The sequence below is a fragment of the Protomyctophum bolini genome (genome assembly GCF_963924005.1).
Source record: "Protomyctophum bolini genome assembly, chromosome: 11".
NCBI classification, from domain to species: Eukaryota; Metazoa; Chordata; class Actinopteri; order Myctophiformes; family Myctophidae; genus Protomyctophum; species Protomyctophum bolini.
In genome coordinates, this window is record NC_137872.1 from 29,606,461 (window position 1) to 29,625,463 (window position 19,003).

Genomic DNA, 19,003 nt, shown 5'->3' on the forward strand with positions numbered 1-19,003 from the left:
CTTGTACTAGTATGGGTTGTAGTCGACTATAGTTACATTTGGGGTAAATAAAAACGTCTGGGTTTCCGAGGCTACATTTGGGGTGACCACCAGGTTGGCTTCACCATGCAGACCTGAGGGAGAAAAGGGGGCCTACGTTGAGGCAGTTATGATGATGCAACTCCAACTTGTGATCTGGTGTTCAGTTCAATGGGCGAGTAAACGAGGAAGTTCAGACCCTTAAAAAATGATTAGCCATGATGAAAACTATTATGTAGTTTGTAAATGCGTAAATGTGACAAACGTCAAGTAGACGAGAGCCCTTTACAAAACGGAACACACAGTTGTAGTTCTCATCATCTGGCAGCAGGTGTCGCCCGAACCAAATACATCTATAGCTAGGATCTCAAGTAAGACACAGGGCGAACGTGGCAAAAAAGAAAAATAGATAAAGATCATATTATGATTTGGGTGTCAGAGTGTGTTACAGTTACAGTATGTAGACATTTAACTAAATGGAAGCCCGGATAGTGTACAAATGGAAGGAAGGGGGCCCTGTGGGTCCATTTCAGTTCCATTCAGGACCTAACGTGATTTACTGACTGTGCACAGCACAACACAGGCCAGGGCACCGCCGCCTCCATGAAACACACTAAAATCCCCCAATTCACAAAATCAGACAACGAGAGAGAAAAACACTTCCCCGCTCCCAGGAACAGTCAGTGAACCTCCTCCCACCCTGCTCCTCCTGTTGCCTTCTCCTTCTCTTCCTTTTCTCATCGTCTTTCTCAGGAGCGCGTGGTGGTTGGGGAAGAGAGAGAGAGAGAGAGAGATCGCGCTTTTCCGTTCCGTGTCTGGTTGGTGACTGACAGCCAGCTGTGAGATTAACGTACAACACCACGGACATACAACAACAAGCTCTTCGCGGATTCCATTATTCAAAACTGTACAGCGATATTTCTCAACGCTACTGGCACCGCTACGCTTGGACTGGAGGAAAACCGCTCGGCTGTATTAGTATAGTCGGTGTATTATTTACAGTATTGCATTTACATTATATTGAGTTGTTAGCTAGCTAACCCAGAAGAGCATTCCTCCAACATGAACCCGTTGTGTGGCAGATGTAATCGAGTCGTGTACCCCACGGAAAAAGTGAATTGTCTGGACAAGGTAAGAAAAGGCGTTGCTTTTTTTTGCTTTCGCCTTTGAAAATAAAGTGTTTTTAATTGTAGTTCTAATCGTACTTGTAGTTTTTTGTGTTGTTTTTACACCCGAAGAAATTCTTCTAGGCCGTTTTGTGAATGACTTGAACATCCATTAGGACAGGTATGTCGCTAGCTAGGCAAGCTAACGTAGGTTACACAGCTAGCAGTTAGCCACAATCGCTAGCCGTGTACATTAAGGCGGACCCCTGCTATTAAACCCCCCCCAGCTGTTGATGTGATCCGACTTGGATGCTTGTTACCAGACAGTATTATTTTTGATCAAACGAAGGCCATATATTGATGCACACGCCATAACATCATCACTTAAACGAATACATAAAAATGCTTCACAAAATTCTTCCTGCCCTGTCTGGGCCTGTATGGACTGTCTGGTTCTACACTATACTTGATGTATTGATGAGTAAATAACGGTTAACGACATTCCTTTTGTGGAAGAACTCCCTTCAGGTATAACGTTGGGTCATATTGTTAGACCATTTATGATAAATATCATTTTGAATTTGTTAACTTCCTTGTTGGCTTCACTTTATGACCCAAATTGCATTCCTTTCTATAAATTGTCCGGGACGAACATGCATTGGTTTTGGGAGATGTATCAAATAAAATGGCCCAATTCAAGGTGAAGTATTATTTGTTTGTTTGATTACCACATGAGCTGAGCCCCCCCCCCTGGGAAATTTGCCGAAAATACAAAAAAAAGCTGCAATCCAGAACTCAAATGTGTCAGTTGAGACACATTTACTAAGAATAGAAGGTTTAAGTGTTTAAACATTAGCCTAATCTGTGCCCAGGACAGGTAGTAATCTAACCAACGCGATCCATACTCACTTCAGACAGTGAAGTCACTCAAATAGCACCTACCCTTGAGTTCGTTTTTTACAGAAATATAACATTTCCTGAAAGATTCCGTATCTATGCTTGAGTTCTGAAATGAAGGTTTCTACATGTAATATGATTTTGTTGTTGGGCATATGGTATATTGATTGCTAAATGAAACCGTTGACACCATAACCTTTTTGATAACTGTTACATTATGTAAAGCATTAGCCTATATGTACTGGATGTACGCATAAGATATTTTATGGGGATCTATTTATTGGGATATGATTTGAATTTTTTGAATTTTTGTATGTGAGTTGGATATGATGTGGTGCTAGGGACAAGCAGACAATTTGTCTAATGGACATCCAAACGGTCATTCAGAATCAATCCCTGTCAAGAGGTCCTTCTTTATCTATTGCTGGGGTCGATAGATGGAGGGGTGGGAATTAGAGGAAAGCACATTATCTAAAGTAACATTACCACTTGATTGGATGTCTTGATGCTCAGTTGCATGCATCAGGTTTTGAATGCACCATGACTCATGGTTCCCACAAAGTGCAGTGGAATGGAATTTAATGATGGTATATTTGTTTCAGCATGCATCGGCATGTAACAAAACACAAACAACCAGCATAAAAACAAACTATTTATGCTCAATTAAGGCTCAAAGAGCCATGAGGTACTATTAATGAATGGTCTGTCACAAGTGGATCTTCTTAAAATAAAATGTGTTGTGGAATCTGCCCTGAGCTGGGTGCATTCCAGCAGACAGACACTCCCATAAAACGTGCTCTGTCAGAGGCCCATTGCTGTCCTTTCTTCTCTGAGACATGCACAGGAGCAGCGCTAGAGGAGTCTGTCTTTGCTGCCATTGCGCATCAGCGCCCTTCTAGTTTGCTTAAAGCAGTCAAGATCGCAGTGTCTGGGGATCTTCTTTTTTGTAAAGCTGATGTTGGTTCAGGTGAGGGAAGCGGATTCTTACTGCTAATGTTGCTGCTATGGCTTCTGCTGCAGCATTGGTTAGGTTATCCTATATCCATAGCCACAAAATTGAATACATTTACCAGGAAATATCTTCCTGTCATCATGGCATTCTGTGCACAGCCCATGCCACAGTCTTGCTGGTCTGTCAACCACCATTCCTGTACAGCTGGGCAGGGCTCAGAAAGAGGAGGGGGCAGTTGAGGACGTGGAAAAGGCAGGAAGTGACTGATAGCGATAGGTGAGACTTTTGATGAAGAATACTATGTCTGCTTCTCTTGCCTTCAGTAGTTGGGGTGTTTGTTGGTGCCTTATGAAAGTGAAAGAGCTGCTTGTTAAAGGCTCAGTTTTATTCACCATACAAGTATCTGTGGGCTGCTGAACTGTGGACAGCTGTTGAAGTTGGGCCAAAGGAACTTGGAAGGATGAGGGAATGGAGACAGTAGTGTTATTCATTATTGGCATTGCATAATATGTGAACCATATTAGTACAACATGGGCCATCAGAAGGTTCATGTTTTTAGAAGGAGTGGATGTGATTGTGATTGTGGCAGTAGTGGCTCGTGATTGAGTCATGTTGATATTAAAGCTGCAATCCATAACCATAATCCATAATCCATAATTCATGTCCTAACAAGGATTTGAACGGTCAGGGGAGATATTTTCACCATGAGATTATCCACTGCGCAGATAAATTCTGGATTGCAGCTTTAATGTCCATTTGTGAGACACAGAATTAATGTAGTTAATTAACTAGTTATCAAGTGTTTAGGCTGATCTCTCATTGAAACTATAACCACTCGGTGACAGTCAATAGTAATCCTACTTATTTCATGGCCTGGCCTACTAGGTTGAGTGTAGTCTGTTTCTAGGATAGCAACTAACTACCGTGTTTCAGTGAAATTCCTGAAATTTGGAATTGTTATAATATGTAAATTTGGAATTATCCTGATTCTATTTACATAGTTAACTTAAAACATCTGTTTCTGTTCTGCAGTGGGAAGGTAACTATTTTGTACAAAGCACGGGAGCTGCGCCTGTGCATTAAAACTCTTGTGTTTGATCATAATATAGTATTAGGTACTGCACACACTGTGTTAGTACTGGACTGGTATGTTTGTTTTTGTCTTCACAGCTAGCCTAGCATTACAATTGATCTGGTTGGGCTTGGGGTGCAAGCAAGTATGAGCGGCAGGAGAGAGCACCTAATTTCTGCTGCTGTCTGAGTTTCATGAAACCGCTGAAGAAGAGAGGTTGATGTTCTAATGATATCTTTCCCTTGCCGCAGTTCCAGAAAAAAAGCTTAAACATTTTAAACCTGGTAGTGTCTCTATTTTGGGGATGTCATTATTGGCTAAGAAAAAGATAAGAAATCACAATTTATTTGTTTTTATAATGGCAAATCACAATTTATTTATTCATTATAAATATATATATATATATGATATATATATATATATATATATCAGAGTATTTTTGGAGTAGTTCCAACGGATTGTGTGCCCCTGGTTTTTCCCTAGTGGGACTGATTGACTGGGACGTAAGTCGGGACTTGATCACTCCCGGCTGGGTCGCCTGAGTGAGGGGTATGATGTTGAGAGACCCGAAACCCCGTTGACCTCAGGATACATCACTGAGGAAACAAACACAAAAAACGCTGAGCAATGAAAACACCATTAAACAGAGCAAACAGAGAGGAGGGGGAGTTTCTGTTCAAGACTAGTCACTGAGTTCTTCTACTATGGCGGTGTGGTTACAAGCTCACAAGTTGATCACCTTGCTATGCATTGACACATCGCTAATATGCGATGCATTATGAGCTTGTAAGTGGTTAATAACAGTGAGCCATATCCTTGCTGATTTTCACCATAGGGTGAGGCATTATTGTAATGTCATTCTTTATTTTATTCAGAACCCCATTAGCTGCCACCAAAGCATGAACTGCTCTTACTTGGGTCCACAGCAAAAGATAATGAAACAAGTGTGAGATGATATCACATACATATAACACATTACACAACATAATTCTAACATGGAACAATCTTTACTATAAGACGATAAAGTTAAAAAGGGGGAAAAAAGCATGGCGACTACCCATCACATTACATTACATTCCATCAAGGTTATTCAGGTCAGTTAATTAACATTAGGGTTATTGATCGGGATCCGATGGTAATTCCGACGGAACATTATTCCGACATGCAGGAACAACGGTCAGACTAGCGCTCGAACATGTGCTGCTCCCGTGCTTGCGGTTATGGTTAGGTTAGGGTTTGAGGTAGGTTGTCGATCTAATGACTGTCGGACCAATAATGGTGTAGGGGTAACAAATTTGCAACCTTTACTAGATTTCTTTAGGTGATCTCATGGCCTTTGTTCGATAGTGATCCATGTTTTTCTATGCGGTTTCTCATACTTGTTGTGGACATGCGGATGTTTTTCCTGTGGTACCAGTTTTGTAATGTCTGTTGGCTAGCCTAAGTTTAGATGTAGTATTCTGAGAACTGATTCATGTTGTCCAAATCAAATGCCATATGAGGTTGGAGTCAGAGCAGCCTTTACGAGTCACCTCCTGATGACTGTCAAAACCAACAACCCGAGGAAGTAACTCCTGGTTGTCAGTTAGAAGTCAGGTACTTCTCTAATGCATATTTCATCAGAAGAGGAACTTCCAATAGATTGGAATACAATACACAGGTGAATGCTCTTCCCTGCAGTCTCCCTCCACAAGTCAAAATATTTGAGATGGAAGACAAAGTGACATTTCGTCTCACCCCAGAGTTGTGGGTGACCAATTCGGAGCCCACCATTCAAAGTGAGACTTTTTTGCTGTGACGTTGGAATCTGTTTGTTTGAAGTAATGGACGGTAGATTGTATTTACTGTCAGTGTCAAATCATGGCTGGCTGTCGGCTAATAAAATGTTTCCACCATACAAATTGATTCCATTCAGGGACTGAAATCAATGGGCCTCATTCACAAAGCTTGAGTACGAACAGATAAACGATGAGTTCACGATGAGTTCACGATGATTTCATATACACGATGAGAGCAATATTTCATAAAGCGGATCCATTGCACAAGGATTTTTAGTTGCCATGTCACTCTGATGATACTGCCTCTTTTGTATAATCAGGAAGTATTATTTGACCAGCATTGGGAAATTAACACCATCCTTTTGTAGGGATGGTTGCCCTAATTAATGTAGTTGTACACTAAGTCTAAGAATTATATATTAAGGGCGACCCAATGCATCAGTGAATCCCTGGTTCGATTCCTGGCCAGCCGGACCATTAAAATGGTCCTTCAGCAAATTTAGCTGAAGGTCATCCCCTACTCTCTGTGCATTCCCTGCCTCTATCCACTGTCGGTGTGACAAATGTCTTACTGACACAGCTTTATTTAGCACAATGGTCAATCGCTTCCTTTTGGTAGTATCATACAATGTTGCAATGCTTTTGCAATGTTTTTTGAGTTTATTTATTTAATTCCACAATTTTGTAATGTAATTTCTACCCGGTGCCTAAACTGTAATCCAGGGGGCTACTCTCCCTCTGGCGGTGCGTCGCTGCATCTCACAACAGCTTACCAAAACACAGACAGTTGACTGCTGCTATATTATTATATTACAACATAATGTTATATGATATCATTGACCTAAATGGCGTTATATCAACATGGATAGTATGATATTTTTTAAATAACTTTGGACAGGTGGAAAACTTTAGTTAAAACTTGCAGTGACTCATTACTTTACCTGGGTTATCTTCTGATAGTTATACTTGAATGTCCACATGAAAGATTAATGAAATAATAATCCCGTTCACTGTTTCATTAGTGCGAGCGTGACAAAATAGGCTACAGCTGTTGTTACGCAGCTGCTGCTCGCTCAACACACACAAATACCAAGGATTCGACAGTGATGTCATTGTTAATATGCTATGCAACACGAAAGTAGCAAGGACTCGAAGATGTTTATACCACAGTTGGTGAAATCACTGTCGAAACCGTGGTATCTTTATGCTAATAAGTCAACTTTCCACCACTGTTTGGAAAATCCTAATGACGCAAGGTTCTAGAATCTAGATTCATGGCCCGTCCCTTTTTGCGTACCGGTGGCACCAGTCCGCGTACCAATGGTTGGGAACCTCTGCCCTAGGACCCTAGGGGACATGGGGAGAATATGCAAACACAGAAAGGCCCTTTCGCCAACCCCACCTAGGGTATGGGTGCTGAAGGCATGGAGAAAAGAACACTCCCACAGCATGATTCCCTGCTGAGAATCGAACCCGGAACCTTCTAGCTGTGAGGAAACGGCGCTTACCGACTGCGAAGTTGCTCGAACTGCCAAGTTGCTGCGAATGGTCTCTTATAAAGTGCATACAGGTTCTGTCCAAGGCAAACTTTCTCTTCATTCTTATATGAGAGGTGGTTGTCAGGCTGAGCATGCAGCATGTTCACTCTTGAGCGGAGAAGTCCCTGCTGACGTGCATGCATCATACCCAGCAGACCCAACAGATAGCCCTCCGTACTGTACACACATTCTAACCATTTATTTATGTCCACACAAAGGATATGCATACAACGATACAAATATTATAGGTGCATTAGAGTTACATCTACAAAGTCATGCCATGTGTTTTCCAATTATAGCAGAGACACCACAATACTTTTCCGGCCTTTTTGCCTTCTAATAACAACCAGTCTGTGCGTATGTCCTAGGCTGCACACACACACACACACACACACACACACACACACACACACACACACACACACACACACACACACACGTGTAGACACACACACACACACACACACACACACACACACACACACACACACACACGTGTAGACACATACACCCTGAAGCAGCACTGATGCAGGACGACAGTCCTGATATTATGGGTGAATTATTTCTAGGGCTCCGTCTCTGCAGTGGCCTGGATTTCCAGATGACTGCCAGATCCCGCCTCACCACCCAATAGCAAGGGGTCTGGAGTTGTTGGATTTGGCCACTGCTTGGTAGCCTTTCTTCTTCTTTTACTTGGGAGCTCAACCCTAGCCCAACCCCCTTCCTCTTTTCTTGTTCTCCTCCCTCTCCCTTCGGCTCTACATTCACCTGATAGGGTCATGGGATCTGTGTGGACTGCGGTGGGGATTGTCCTGGTGGAATGTGGGTCGGCAGGTTGGACTAGGTTCAAGAATTGTTGAGTAAATACTGGAGTTCAGCATACCTGTACCTCTGGAAGCAACCCAAGGCAAATATTTACACCGGGAACCAGCAGGAGGATCAAAGTCCGCGCTCAGCTGATCAGCTCACCTTGAATCACACCCTCCAGGATTAGCATTCTCGCCTCCATTAGAATTACACTCTGTTTCGTTTAAGATTACAGATTTATGGAGGTGCCCAATCATGGGACGACCATCATCAAGGGAAATATCAGATTGGGCCATTGTACGACAGGTAGATAGACTGACTACTGTGCCTTACTGCAGTGCCTTCTAAGATGGCAAATGGCTGCCTTAGCTGAAAATAAGGACATTTTTAACCTTACCTGCCTGTTTATGGTTGGTGTTCTGATTCTGAAATGGGATTTGGTGTTGCATTGATATAGTCAGAAGAACAGAGTGGAGGAGGAAAGAGCGACATGATGTGTCCATCTGTGACTCCTGCAGTCGTTGATTGTTATGTACTGTATTGTGAGCTATTAGTTTGCATTCTAGGGTTTGGCCCAACGGAGATGGCTGTGCAGATCAGAGCTCCACTGACCATAACTCAAAGCCTGTGTCCAGTAGGGGCCACCCCTTTTGTCTGGCCCAATGTGCCATTACGTCTATTAAAGCCACACACACTACGACTACGCTGTACCCTGACTGTTTCCCCTTGTTGACACATACCATCCAGGGTGGTCTATTGCATCCAGAGAGAACAAAGTACACCATTCTTCTAGCCAGACTATTGTCCCATAAAATGCATGGACAATGACATAGGCTTTTCTGGGATCCTTCCTGAGTTAAATGCTTATCGTAATGATTATCACAGTGCTATCATTGATAGCAGTGGCATGATGGTGGCTGTCATGTCCCGACTGCCTCAGCAGGCCTCATCTTGATGATTTATTGTTGGCCCGATATCAGTGCTATAGCACGTGTGTTATCAACCTGTATCTGTTCACAAAAGTGGAATGATAAATACGTCTGTCTGACAATCCAGACCCCATTCCCTGCCATTGTAAGATTGCATAATCATTATTCTTCATTATATAGACATTATTCTTTTACATTTCTCTTCAGTGCTGTTTCGTTTGGAAATGAGTGTACACACAGTAAAATGCAAATTTATTTTTTTATTACACTGAGAAAAATGAACACTGATAATTTTAGTGTGTGGGCAATTGTTGCTGAAAGTGATAAAGAGTTTGAGAAAGAATGAGAGGGATGGGAGAACGCCCTGAGGCCATGTTAAGGACTCCCTCTATTGCTCTCTTTTCTTTCTCTCTCTGCACTCTTCCCTCCCTCCCTTCCCTAGATGATAGCAGGAGCAGCCAGATCATTGCCTCACTCCTCCCTGGTGTTTCTCTTCTATACCATCTCGCTCTCACCCCATTTCTCTCCTTCCTTTCATGTTCTGTCACCCCTTCAGCTATGCTACTTGCCCCCCTCCTCTTTATCCTAGGCCCCTTTCTGAGCCCTCAGGCTGCAGATCAGCCTTGTGCCAAATCGGAGAGGGAGGCAAGGCTCTTACGAGGACATGGAATAGATGGACAGACAGACGCAGGCCTGCAGAGAGGAACGGACGTATTGAGAGCAGAGAGAAACAATGGCACTGAGACCAAGCTGGGCATGGGAACAGTTTTTTAAGTGGCACACCAGGCACACAGTCAGACGAAACAGTGTTGTTTTTTGTATGTAGCTTGAATGGATAGGAATCAAGAGGTGAAAAAAGAAAACAGTGCTTTGTGTGCAATGCATATTACGCTGTGAAGACCTCCTAAATAGGTGTGAAGATTAAGAACTAGAAAATAGCAACGTTATGGCTAGATGATCATGTTGATGCATGGCTTTGCCACCACGTGATTGCAGACACGCTGGTGCTGCTAGCCTCCTGAGAAGTTGGGTTATAAATAACTCCTTTACATCTGAGAGGGAGAGAAAGGGAAGAAGTTTGGATTCCCTTAATCCTCCAACAAGACTCCCCTCTGTCTCTCTGCAAGTCTCTCTAACTGTAAAATCAGCACCCATACTGGACTCATAATTTGACATGTTTGCTCATGCAGCAGACATTTCCCGACAAATGTGACGGATGGCCCCATGTCGCCTAGCTCAAATCCAAAATGTGCCGAAATATGTGATGTAACTTTTGGCTTATAAAATAGTAAACTGGGTGGGCATTTTACCAAATGGAGAAGTAGCACTTACATTCTCAAACTCCAGCTGTTTAGTGTTTATGCTTCTGGCTGTGTCTGATGTGTGCATCTCTAAATTCACATAGACTGACTGTGTGTGACTGTCCCAGGCATAACTCGGGTGCTGTCCGGCGTCCACAGGGGAAATTTGGTTGCCCACAAGGGGCGCAGAGCAATTAGGGGTTAAGTGTCTTTCTCAAGGACACTTCAACACATTGTTGCCCATGCCTGGAATTGTACTTTGGACAACTGGGTACTGCAGTTCCCCAGGCAAGGCAGGCATGCTTTCTCACCATTCAGCTATGCCACCCCTTAGAACTTGGCGTGTGTGTATTGCAGAGGGGGCTCTGTGCAATGCACAGTGGGAATTTGGTCAGACCAACTGTTGTGAACAACAAACAAAAAAAACACATGCCTGTATCTGTCTGTCCGTGGGTCTGTGGAGGATGCAATGAACCTATTTAGGGTTAGGCGTCGGCTTCTCTCATTGGCAAACCAACCCATCGGCTTCACAGCAGTTTTTTGGGGGGGATTACTCCGACAACGGGTACAACGAGTCTCTGATAACAAGTACAGCAAGTGCAACGGGAAATGCATGAACAGGAGGTTGGCCATGCGTTTGTAACTTTCATCTTTCAAATATGCTCCTGACTTGCATCATTCCCAAACTGGCCGGTGGCTAGTTATAAATCACCCATTGATTGTAATATCTGACGTTATTCGTACTGTGGTAACACTGGACTGGGTACTCTACTCTAAAAACGGGTACAATTGGTATTGCATAATTGGTTGGGGATGTATTCCTGACTTACATCTTTACAGAATTGCATGTCCTTGAGTAGCTAGTAGTAATTGAACACTCTGTAATGTACTGGCAATCCAACTTTAACCATCAAGAAAGAAAAAAGTCACAAGGCATGAACACTTTCCAACTGTTCGCCGGATACTTACGTAGGTGTCACTGTGTGCACATGGGTTGAGACCTGGCTCTCATCTCACTTCAAGGGGATTGTCACATGCAACAGGTCTCTGTCCTGAAACAGCATGGTCTGCTGCATGCCATCATTTTCCGGTTTTATACAATTGTTGTCAGCTTGTGTAGCTGTAATAGTTAATCATTAGAAACAACAATCGCCAGGTCGGCTGCTAATCAAAGGCAAACAATAAATGTTCAAATCACTCCACAATTAAACGGTGTTAGGCGCGGAATCATTTGGTGTGTGTGTGTGTGTGTGTGGCTCCTTTTTTAGTACAAACGGTACAACTGTGGAACACATTTTGATCTAATCTCTCTCCCTAATTTCTCTCTCTCTCTCAGTACTGGCACAAAGGATGCTTCAGCTGCGAAACCTGCAAAATGACTCTAAACATGAAGAATTACAAAGGCTTCGAAAAGAGACCATACTGCAATGCGTAAGTTGTTTTGTCATTTTTTTTTGCATGTGCTGAAGTTATGTAATGTACAAATTTACACTCAGGTGGATGGACCTACATACAAAATATACTACCTCCACTCAAAAGTCAAGACATCTGCTAATGACTGCCGATTACTGTGTGTGTGTGTGTGTGTGTGTGTGTGTGCGAGCGCGCGCATGTTCCAGGCCAGATGAAACATCTCTGTCCTGTGGCTTTTTGGCTGTTCAGCTCTCCCAGGGAGGGGCTGTGTGTATGTGTAGTGTGTGGGAAAGGCTGTGTCCCCCCCTTACAATTTTCCTCTCACCCCCATCTATCTCCATGGGGAGGGGGGAGGAGGGGGTTGTCAACAATGGAAATTCCTTAAGTTCCTCTGCAGTGACATGCATATACGCACCAATACGGCACATGTCCACTCATGCTACCACGCACACGGTCACACTGCTACTCCCACACACATCCAGGGTGCAAGAGGAATCCATGGAATCTCCCTCCCTCGTTGCTCCCAATGATTTTTGCGCCGTGTGTGTGTGGAGGGAGAGTTTTGAAAGGGGATGCCAAGACAAGGCATTGCTTCATGTTCTGACAAGCTTCAGTGCTTTGACTTAACTCTCTGACTCACCAAATAGCTTGCTCACTTTGTAGTCAAATTAAGGGGCATACCATTCAAGTGAACTCGCATTTCAAATCACATTGATTGACCGGTGATACATATGCTGACAAGTGTTAATAACCAGACTTGACAGCAAAAGTTAAGGATCTTGTGAGACCGGGGGGCATGCATTCCTGCATCATCAAGCACAGTGAGGATTTGCAGAAACTAGAGCTGTAGTTTCATTTTCGGGTTTACTGCTCATCTTTGAACATAGAAAAATCATAGGAGTCTAGTTTGTAGTGTACCGCCCCTCTATGCCCAGTAAAGCATAGGAGTCTAGTTGTCTCCACCAGGCCGAAGGCATGGAGAGAGAGTATGTTTTACACTCCGTCCGTCCGTCCGTCCGTGTGTGTGTGTGTGTGTGTGCGTCCGTGTGTCCGTCCGTCCGTGTGTCCGTCCGTCTGTGGACAGCTAATCTCATAGTTTGTTTGTGAAGGCTCCTGTCTTAGAGTTGCTATAAATAACCGTATTTTTGAACATTTCAGCACACTTGTAATCATTTGTTTTGAGAACTGAACCTTTTCACAATAGATAGGCTCTGTCCATTTGTTTTGACCTAATTTAATTTTAAGACGTTTATATTTTGAGGAGAGTGATTATACACACATCACATTACAGCACCCAGCATATTTAATTGAAAAATGAGTTAATAAGATTGAGATGCATCGTGGAATCAAATTGAATCATTAAGGTGAATTGTGAGGCCAATGAAGAATCATGAATCATGAACACAGGCTTTGACACTGTGCATAAACATTGGCTGCCAACGCTAGCATTGTTTCCTCATGGTACTTTTCTTACTACCCTTTTTGACAGGATTGATGGCAGAGACAATGCTAATTAGTTGCCTCATTCCCATCATCCCATGTGAAGAAAATAATGTTTTGAAAAGTAATCCCTTTAATTAATAGAGAAGGACTGAAAACGGACTGTTTTCTTCCAAGGGAAATACAGTAGCCACCCCCCCTACAGTATACAATATGCTCCTCCATCTGTCTGCACCGCCCCTCATCCATTTTCAACAAGGAAAAGCATGTTATGCATGCACCACAGTTTTGGTGAGACTTAATGAGCTTTCCATCATGTTTTATACTCGACTAGTAGTAGTAGTTTAATTTGTCCAGATGCCTGAGACGTCTTTCTTTCTCATCTAGGTCATTTATTGCCCCTCAGCAGTTGTCCTCCAGCAAGCAATCTCTGGTGTCTGTGTGGAAAAAGCCCATTTATACTCTCGTTCAGAATGAATGCATAATATATGACCCTACATTCCCAACACAATATTAGGAATTGTTAACATACTCAGCTTTGAGGTTTAACCATTTATTTTAATCCATTAGTAAGTACATTTTATGTATAAAGCACCTTTCAAAACAATGTTACAAGGTGCTGTACAATGGATTGGACAACAATATTAAACAATCAAGTTTAAAACAGGGACCAATGACACATCAAGAAATAAAGCAAAACATTGACCTGCACAAGTGAGTCAGGTGAAAAATGCTTACGAAACAAATGTGTTTTTTATAAGCTCCTAATACAGTCAACTGAGTTGACTGAGCATGACTGGCCACCTAGGGCAGGATGATGAGTCAGTCAACTTGAGTTAATGACTACTATTACCCAAAATAGAATAATGGTACCAAACAAAGGTTGACTTTGTTCTTGTGTAATAAGATGGTAAGATTGAGCTACTATGTCTACTTATTCTTCTATTGAGGTTCATTGGCAGTTGGCATGTGCGTTACCACCACCTACTGTTCTCTACTCTTCATTCGGACTGCTGATAGTCCTACATTGCCCGGATTTAATGTGCTACTATGTCTACAAACTTAACATGCATTTTTAAACTGGTAACACTAGCCTAGCTCTGTGTCCCTCCGCGCAAGCTTCTTTCTTCTTCCCAGTGTATCGTATCGTTTGATGTGTCCATCTTGCAGGCAGGTTGTCACTACTTAAACTTCATGGCTTTGCGCAGACGACAAATCAAAATGTACTGTCGAGTATAAATCTATAACATCTATATCCTTGACCACCAGTCCTTTTTTGTCCCCTGCATCCCATGTGTTGGATGAGGGCCTGTCAGACTCCGTTTATTTTATCACTTAATGTTTGTTTAAAGCCATCCTCGTCAGAGTAAACATCATCAGTGGAACAGCCTCCCGCTCTAGGGGCAAGAATGTCGACCCCGCTCCCTGTAATTCATATGTGGTAGTCTACTGCATTTATAGTTACCCTTATATCTTCCTTCTGTAAATGATATACGCTTTGTTTGTTTCCACTAAATGCTCAAGAACTCATGAGCTGAGATCCTTGCTCTCAGATTGGACAGCAGTATCTCACATGGGAACGATGGGAGATTTAGAAAGGCAGATAAATAGATAAATTCTTGAGGTCCCTCGGAGACCGTGGGAGCCATTGGTGGGATGTAGTCTCAGTGACCGATAGAGGGACAATGTTCATTTAACCCATTCTGACGTGAGATCAGATTCATACGAGGTTTCCACTGGACACACACTGGTCTGATTAACCCATTCTGACCTGAGATCAGATTCTAAAAATGTCAGTCGTTCTTCAATTTTTCAAAAATAGCAGACCTACAAGCTCGTAGCGCTATGAGCTTAGTAGTAGTAGTTATTTGACTTAACGTTACACTCCAGATTCCCATTCGCCACCATATTGCAGTTAGGGGACTTTTGGTGTGATGGTGTGCTGTTAATGAATAACCACAGCAATTAGAAAAGCACTTTTCACAAGGCTAAAATGACATCGCAGGCTGCTTCCTGCCTTTGATGTTTTCTGCGTTTGTCCCAGCAGGCAAGCTTGTGTTGTTACAGGAAGCTGATTGGGAAGGATGCCCAATCAGTGAAATTTCTCAAGACATGGTTTAACACATTAGTTTCAGTGTGTAGTACATTATGCCAGACTTGGCAAGCGGATGTCAGTCCGACTATAGTTCATCGCCACTAGGTCTTGCCTCTCTGTCTCTCTGCTTACCACCATCATCTCGACTGACAACCCTTCCTCCTCCTATCAAATATTAAGTGTGACTGTCTGAAATCTCTTGTCAACACTTTTTACAGTTAACTGTTGATTTGAGCCAGAGATCCATAGTGAGACTGACAGGAAATGGGGTGGGGGGGGGGGGGAGAGAGAGTATAGGTGCCCCATAGAGGGAGGACCAGACCTCAAATTTGAGGTCCGGGATGACGCTCGTTACGCACATGACGTCACCGAACGTCCGTCCACCTCCATGAACGTGCTGCACTTCCACTTTTCACCAGTAGTGTGTGTGTGCGCCTAATTATGACCTGTGCATGTGCGCCTGCAGTCACCACAACCACCATGTTGACTGCTCCGTCTCTACTCCCTACAAGCCTACATTAATCAAAGGGCTGTGTCGTGTGTATGCATTACCTTCACCGCTGTGTTGGACCTATTAACTTGTTACACACAGCCAGATAGATAGGTGATCATTCTAATGTTTGACTCATGCCATTGGTTGGACTAGTGTCTGCACTTTGCCTTAAACAAATGCATGATCACACACTAACACATGACCTACTAGTCTCTCTTCAGCAACTATGCGTGCGTGTGCAGCACAGTTGTGTGTAATCTATTCAAATTGTCTCAAAATGTAAAGCACAGGCTCAAATGCTACATTTACCATGATAAGGATGTTGTAACTATGGGGTGTGCTTAAATGCACACCCTGTCTCTGCCCCAAGAGTACGACTAGCAGTCTTCTTCAGGCACTACGATGCGTTTTGTAAATCCGACCGTTTGTAACCGCACCACAAACCGGGCACGCCCAACTCCAGAAATAAAATATGCACATTTTCATGACATTTTTAATAGACCAGTACATTATTATTGATACTAGAGTTAGAGTATAAGAACGCTAGAGAAAGTATTTCTTTTTTCTGTCTTACAAAATAGTTCTCTGCCTACTGGCAAATGAGTTGGCAACATGGAAAACCACAACATTTGGATGGATCTGATAGAAGCCTTTCAGTAAAATGAGCTCTAGTAGTGTGTGTGTGTGTGTGTGTGTGTGTGTGTGTGTGTGTGTGTGTGTGTGTGTAGTACTAGTAAGAGAGGACACATGCATGCACAGACCTGTATTATGCTTTCTAGGGTATGGAATCGAATGCCTGGGTTGTATATGACTGGTTACATAGTTGAAACCCTCAAATGTTCGGCTCCAGTCTGCCTTTATATCCAATTACATGGTCCTCTCTCCACAGTTTGAAAGTACCCGTTTTCCCTTTTCAAGTGGCTGTTGATTTGCTTGTTTGTGCAATATTCAATGTACGATAATTCAACCACATTCCTTTTGAACTTTACTTAAGTGGTTACCATGTTGTCAAGGATACGATAAACATGTTGCGTAAATATGTCTTGGCTAAAGCTAGAGGGGGTTGAGATTTTGAGGTCGCCCCACACCCCGAGGCAGGCTGTATACTGGAGTCCATATGAGAGTTTACATAAAGCTTCCTTTGCTCCTAGACTCCTGTGTATTCGCTGCTTTCAGGACAAGACTCAACTGGCAGGCACTATTATTGGATTTAGCAGATCCTATAGAATAGACGCTGTCTTGTGTATAAAACATAGTGTTCACACACAAATCATTAACCACAAGTTTTATGAAATCAACAATAAGCCATCTTGCAATTAAAACCATTGGAATGTGTCTTTGTGTGGTGTGAATGTATCTATTCTATGTGGATGCCGATGCTCCATGTCTGTTACTTTGTTTGTTTGTGTGTGAATTTGTTTCAGGCAGTGCATTTTATCAAGGGCAGCAGGAGGTTCAGTAGGTTGGTTATGGATGTGTGCTTGTGTGGCTGTCCAGAAAATTCCCCCGAATCCATTGAGAAAGAGCCTTGTGTTCACGCTCTGCTAAAGGAGCAGCCCATGACATCATTCACTCTCGCATAGCGTGTCTCGGACCCTCTGCCTTTCTCTGATGCACGCTGTTCTTCATGTTGTTCCCTGTAGAGCTGTGTTTGTTCAATAAGCCTCGTAGCGTGTTTTCCACACCTGCCATGGCTTGCCTCCAAAATTAAACGGTCTCGAAGCTCTCTCGTCCACACAAATGAGGCCCTTTCTGCACACTTTCTTTTTCTCCCCACAGCATTATGTGTTCTACGGACAAGCCTTTTATCTACAGGGGCTCCTAACTCAACCTGAGGACCACCTTGACTGCGTAAATGCACTCTGTGGACCCGATGACTGCACACTTTTCACAAAAGCTATAAGCTTGTTTTCCACACTGGGTGCCTCTATAGAAGATGATGTGAATGTCCTTTTGCTGTTATGATGTTTTATGCATTTGTGTCTGTGTGTTTTTTACAGACACTACCCCAAGACAAACTTCACCTGCGTTGCTGACACTCCGGAGAACCTTCGCCTCAAACAGCAGAGCAAGATGCAGAGCCATGTAAGTCAAGTCCTGCAGCTGGCGACTGACTTATCTGTACAATGTAGTGTACACGCGCATGTATTGTACACACGCACACGTATATTTTATTCACACCTTGTCACAGTTGTAACTTTACAGTATTATACCATTTGCATATGTATATTTGTTTTAGTCATTTAACACATTTTGGGCGGGAACCCCTTTTGGTGTTAGCATTACGTTATGCTTTAGCTATTGAAAAATAGCAGATCTACAAGCTCACAGCGCGCCACCAAGTGGCGCGCTAAGAGCTTGTAGGTCTGCTATTTTAGAAAAATCGAAGAACGACTGACATAGAAACATAGCTTTTTCAGAAAACTGTAGAATAATTTTTTTGAATCTGATCTCACACACAAATCAAATCAATACGCACATCAGTCAGTGGAGAGCTGCGCTCACCTGATAGAAGTTTGATTAAATGCAACATGCAGCTGTCTTGCATGTGTGTCTCACTCACATGATTCATGTCATAGTCTCTCGCTTTCTGCTTGGGATTTTCTCCACCCTATAGTTCCATGTGATTTGAGCATCGTTTCTGACAATTACCACCATTTTTTATTTTAGTATTGGTTTGTGACAGGCTCATTATTGTATGTTATGATCGGGTTGGTTCAGGTCAGGTTTAAATTGAGATACCATAACATATCATGTTATTCAAGCGAGTACTGTAATTGCATGTCAGCAGTTCTTTTCTTTTGAGCCAAAGACTTTCAGAGGACTCTTGAGCAGGACTTTTGTGTGTGTATATATTTGCAATAGATCCCCTAAATAATTTCATGCCCAATCTAGATCTCACTGTCCTCAGGGCTCAGGCTATTTCTTAAACCACAGAAAACACCAGCGTGGCTATTGCTGTATAAACTAAAATAACAAAGATCCAAATATATTCCTGGAAGAAAAAAAGAGTCATTAGACCAAAATACCCATCTGAACTAGGCCGTGTGTTATTGCCTGTAATAAAGACGATACTCTGATGGGGAGAGACTTGCCCTCCACCTCAGCAAGAGTCTTACAATAGCCTGAGCTTTCACAATCCTACCTACAGTATGTCAGACTTA

General features: G+C 42.8%; 1 protein-coding gene across 3 annotated transcripts in view; it reads left to right on the forward strand.

The window, feature by feature from the left end:
• The first annotated feature begins 664 nt into the window (after nt 1–664).
• lasp1 (LIM and SH3 protein 1) overlaps nt 665–19,003 on the forward strand; it is a 30,527-nt gene continuing 12,188 nt past the window's right edge. The window contains exons 1-3 of one of the 3 annotated variants that reach the window (XM_080776096.1): nt 665–1,149; nt 11,735–11,829; nt 17,840–17,924. In XM_080776096.1, coding sequence (XP_080632222.1) covers nt 1,081–1,149; nt 11,735–11,829; nt 17,840–17,924 — 249 coding nt within the window. In that variant the 5' untranslated portion in view covers nt 665–1,080. Of the gene's footprint in view, nt 1,150–2,854; nt 2,989–11,734; nt 11,830–17,839; nt 17,925–19,003 lie in introns of those variants that run through there. The other 2 variants (XM_080776095.1, XM_080776097.1) reach the window with 2 other exon arrangements.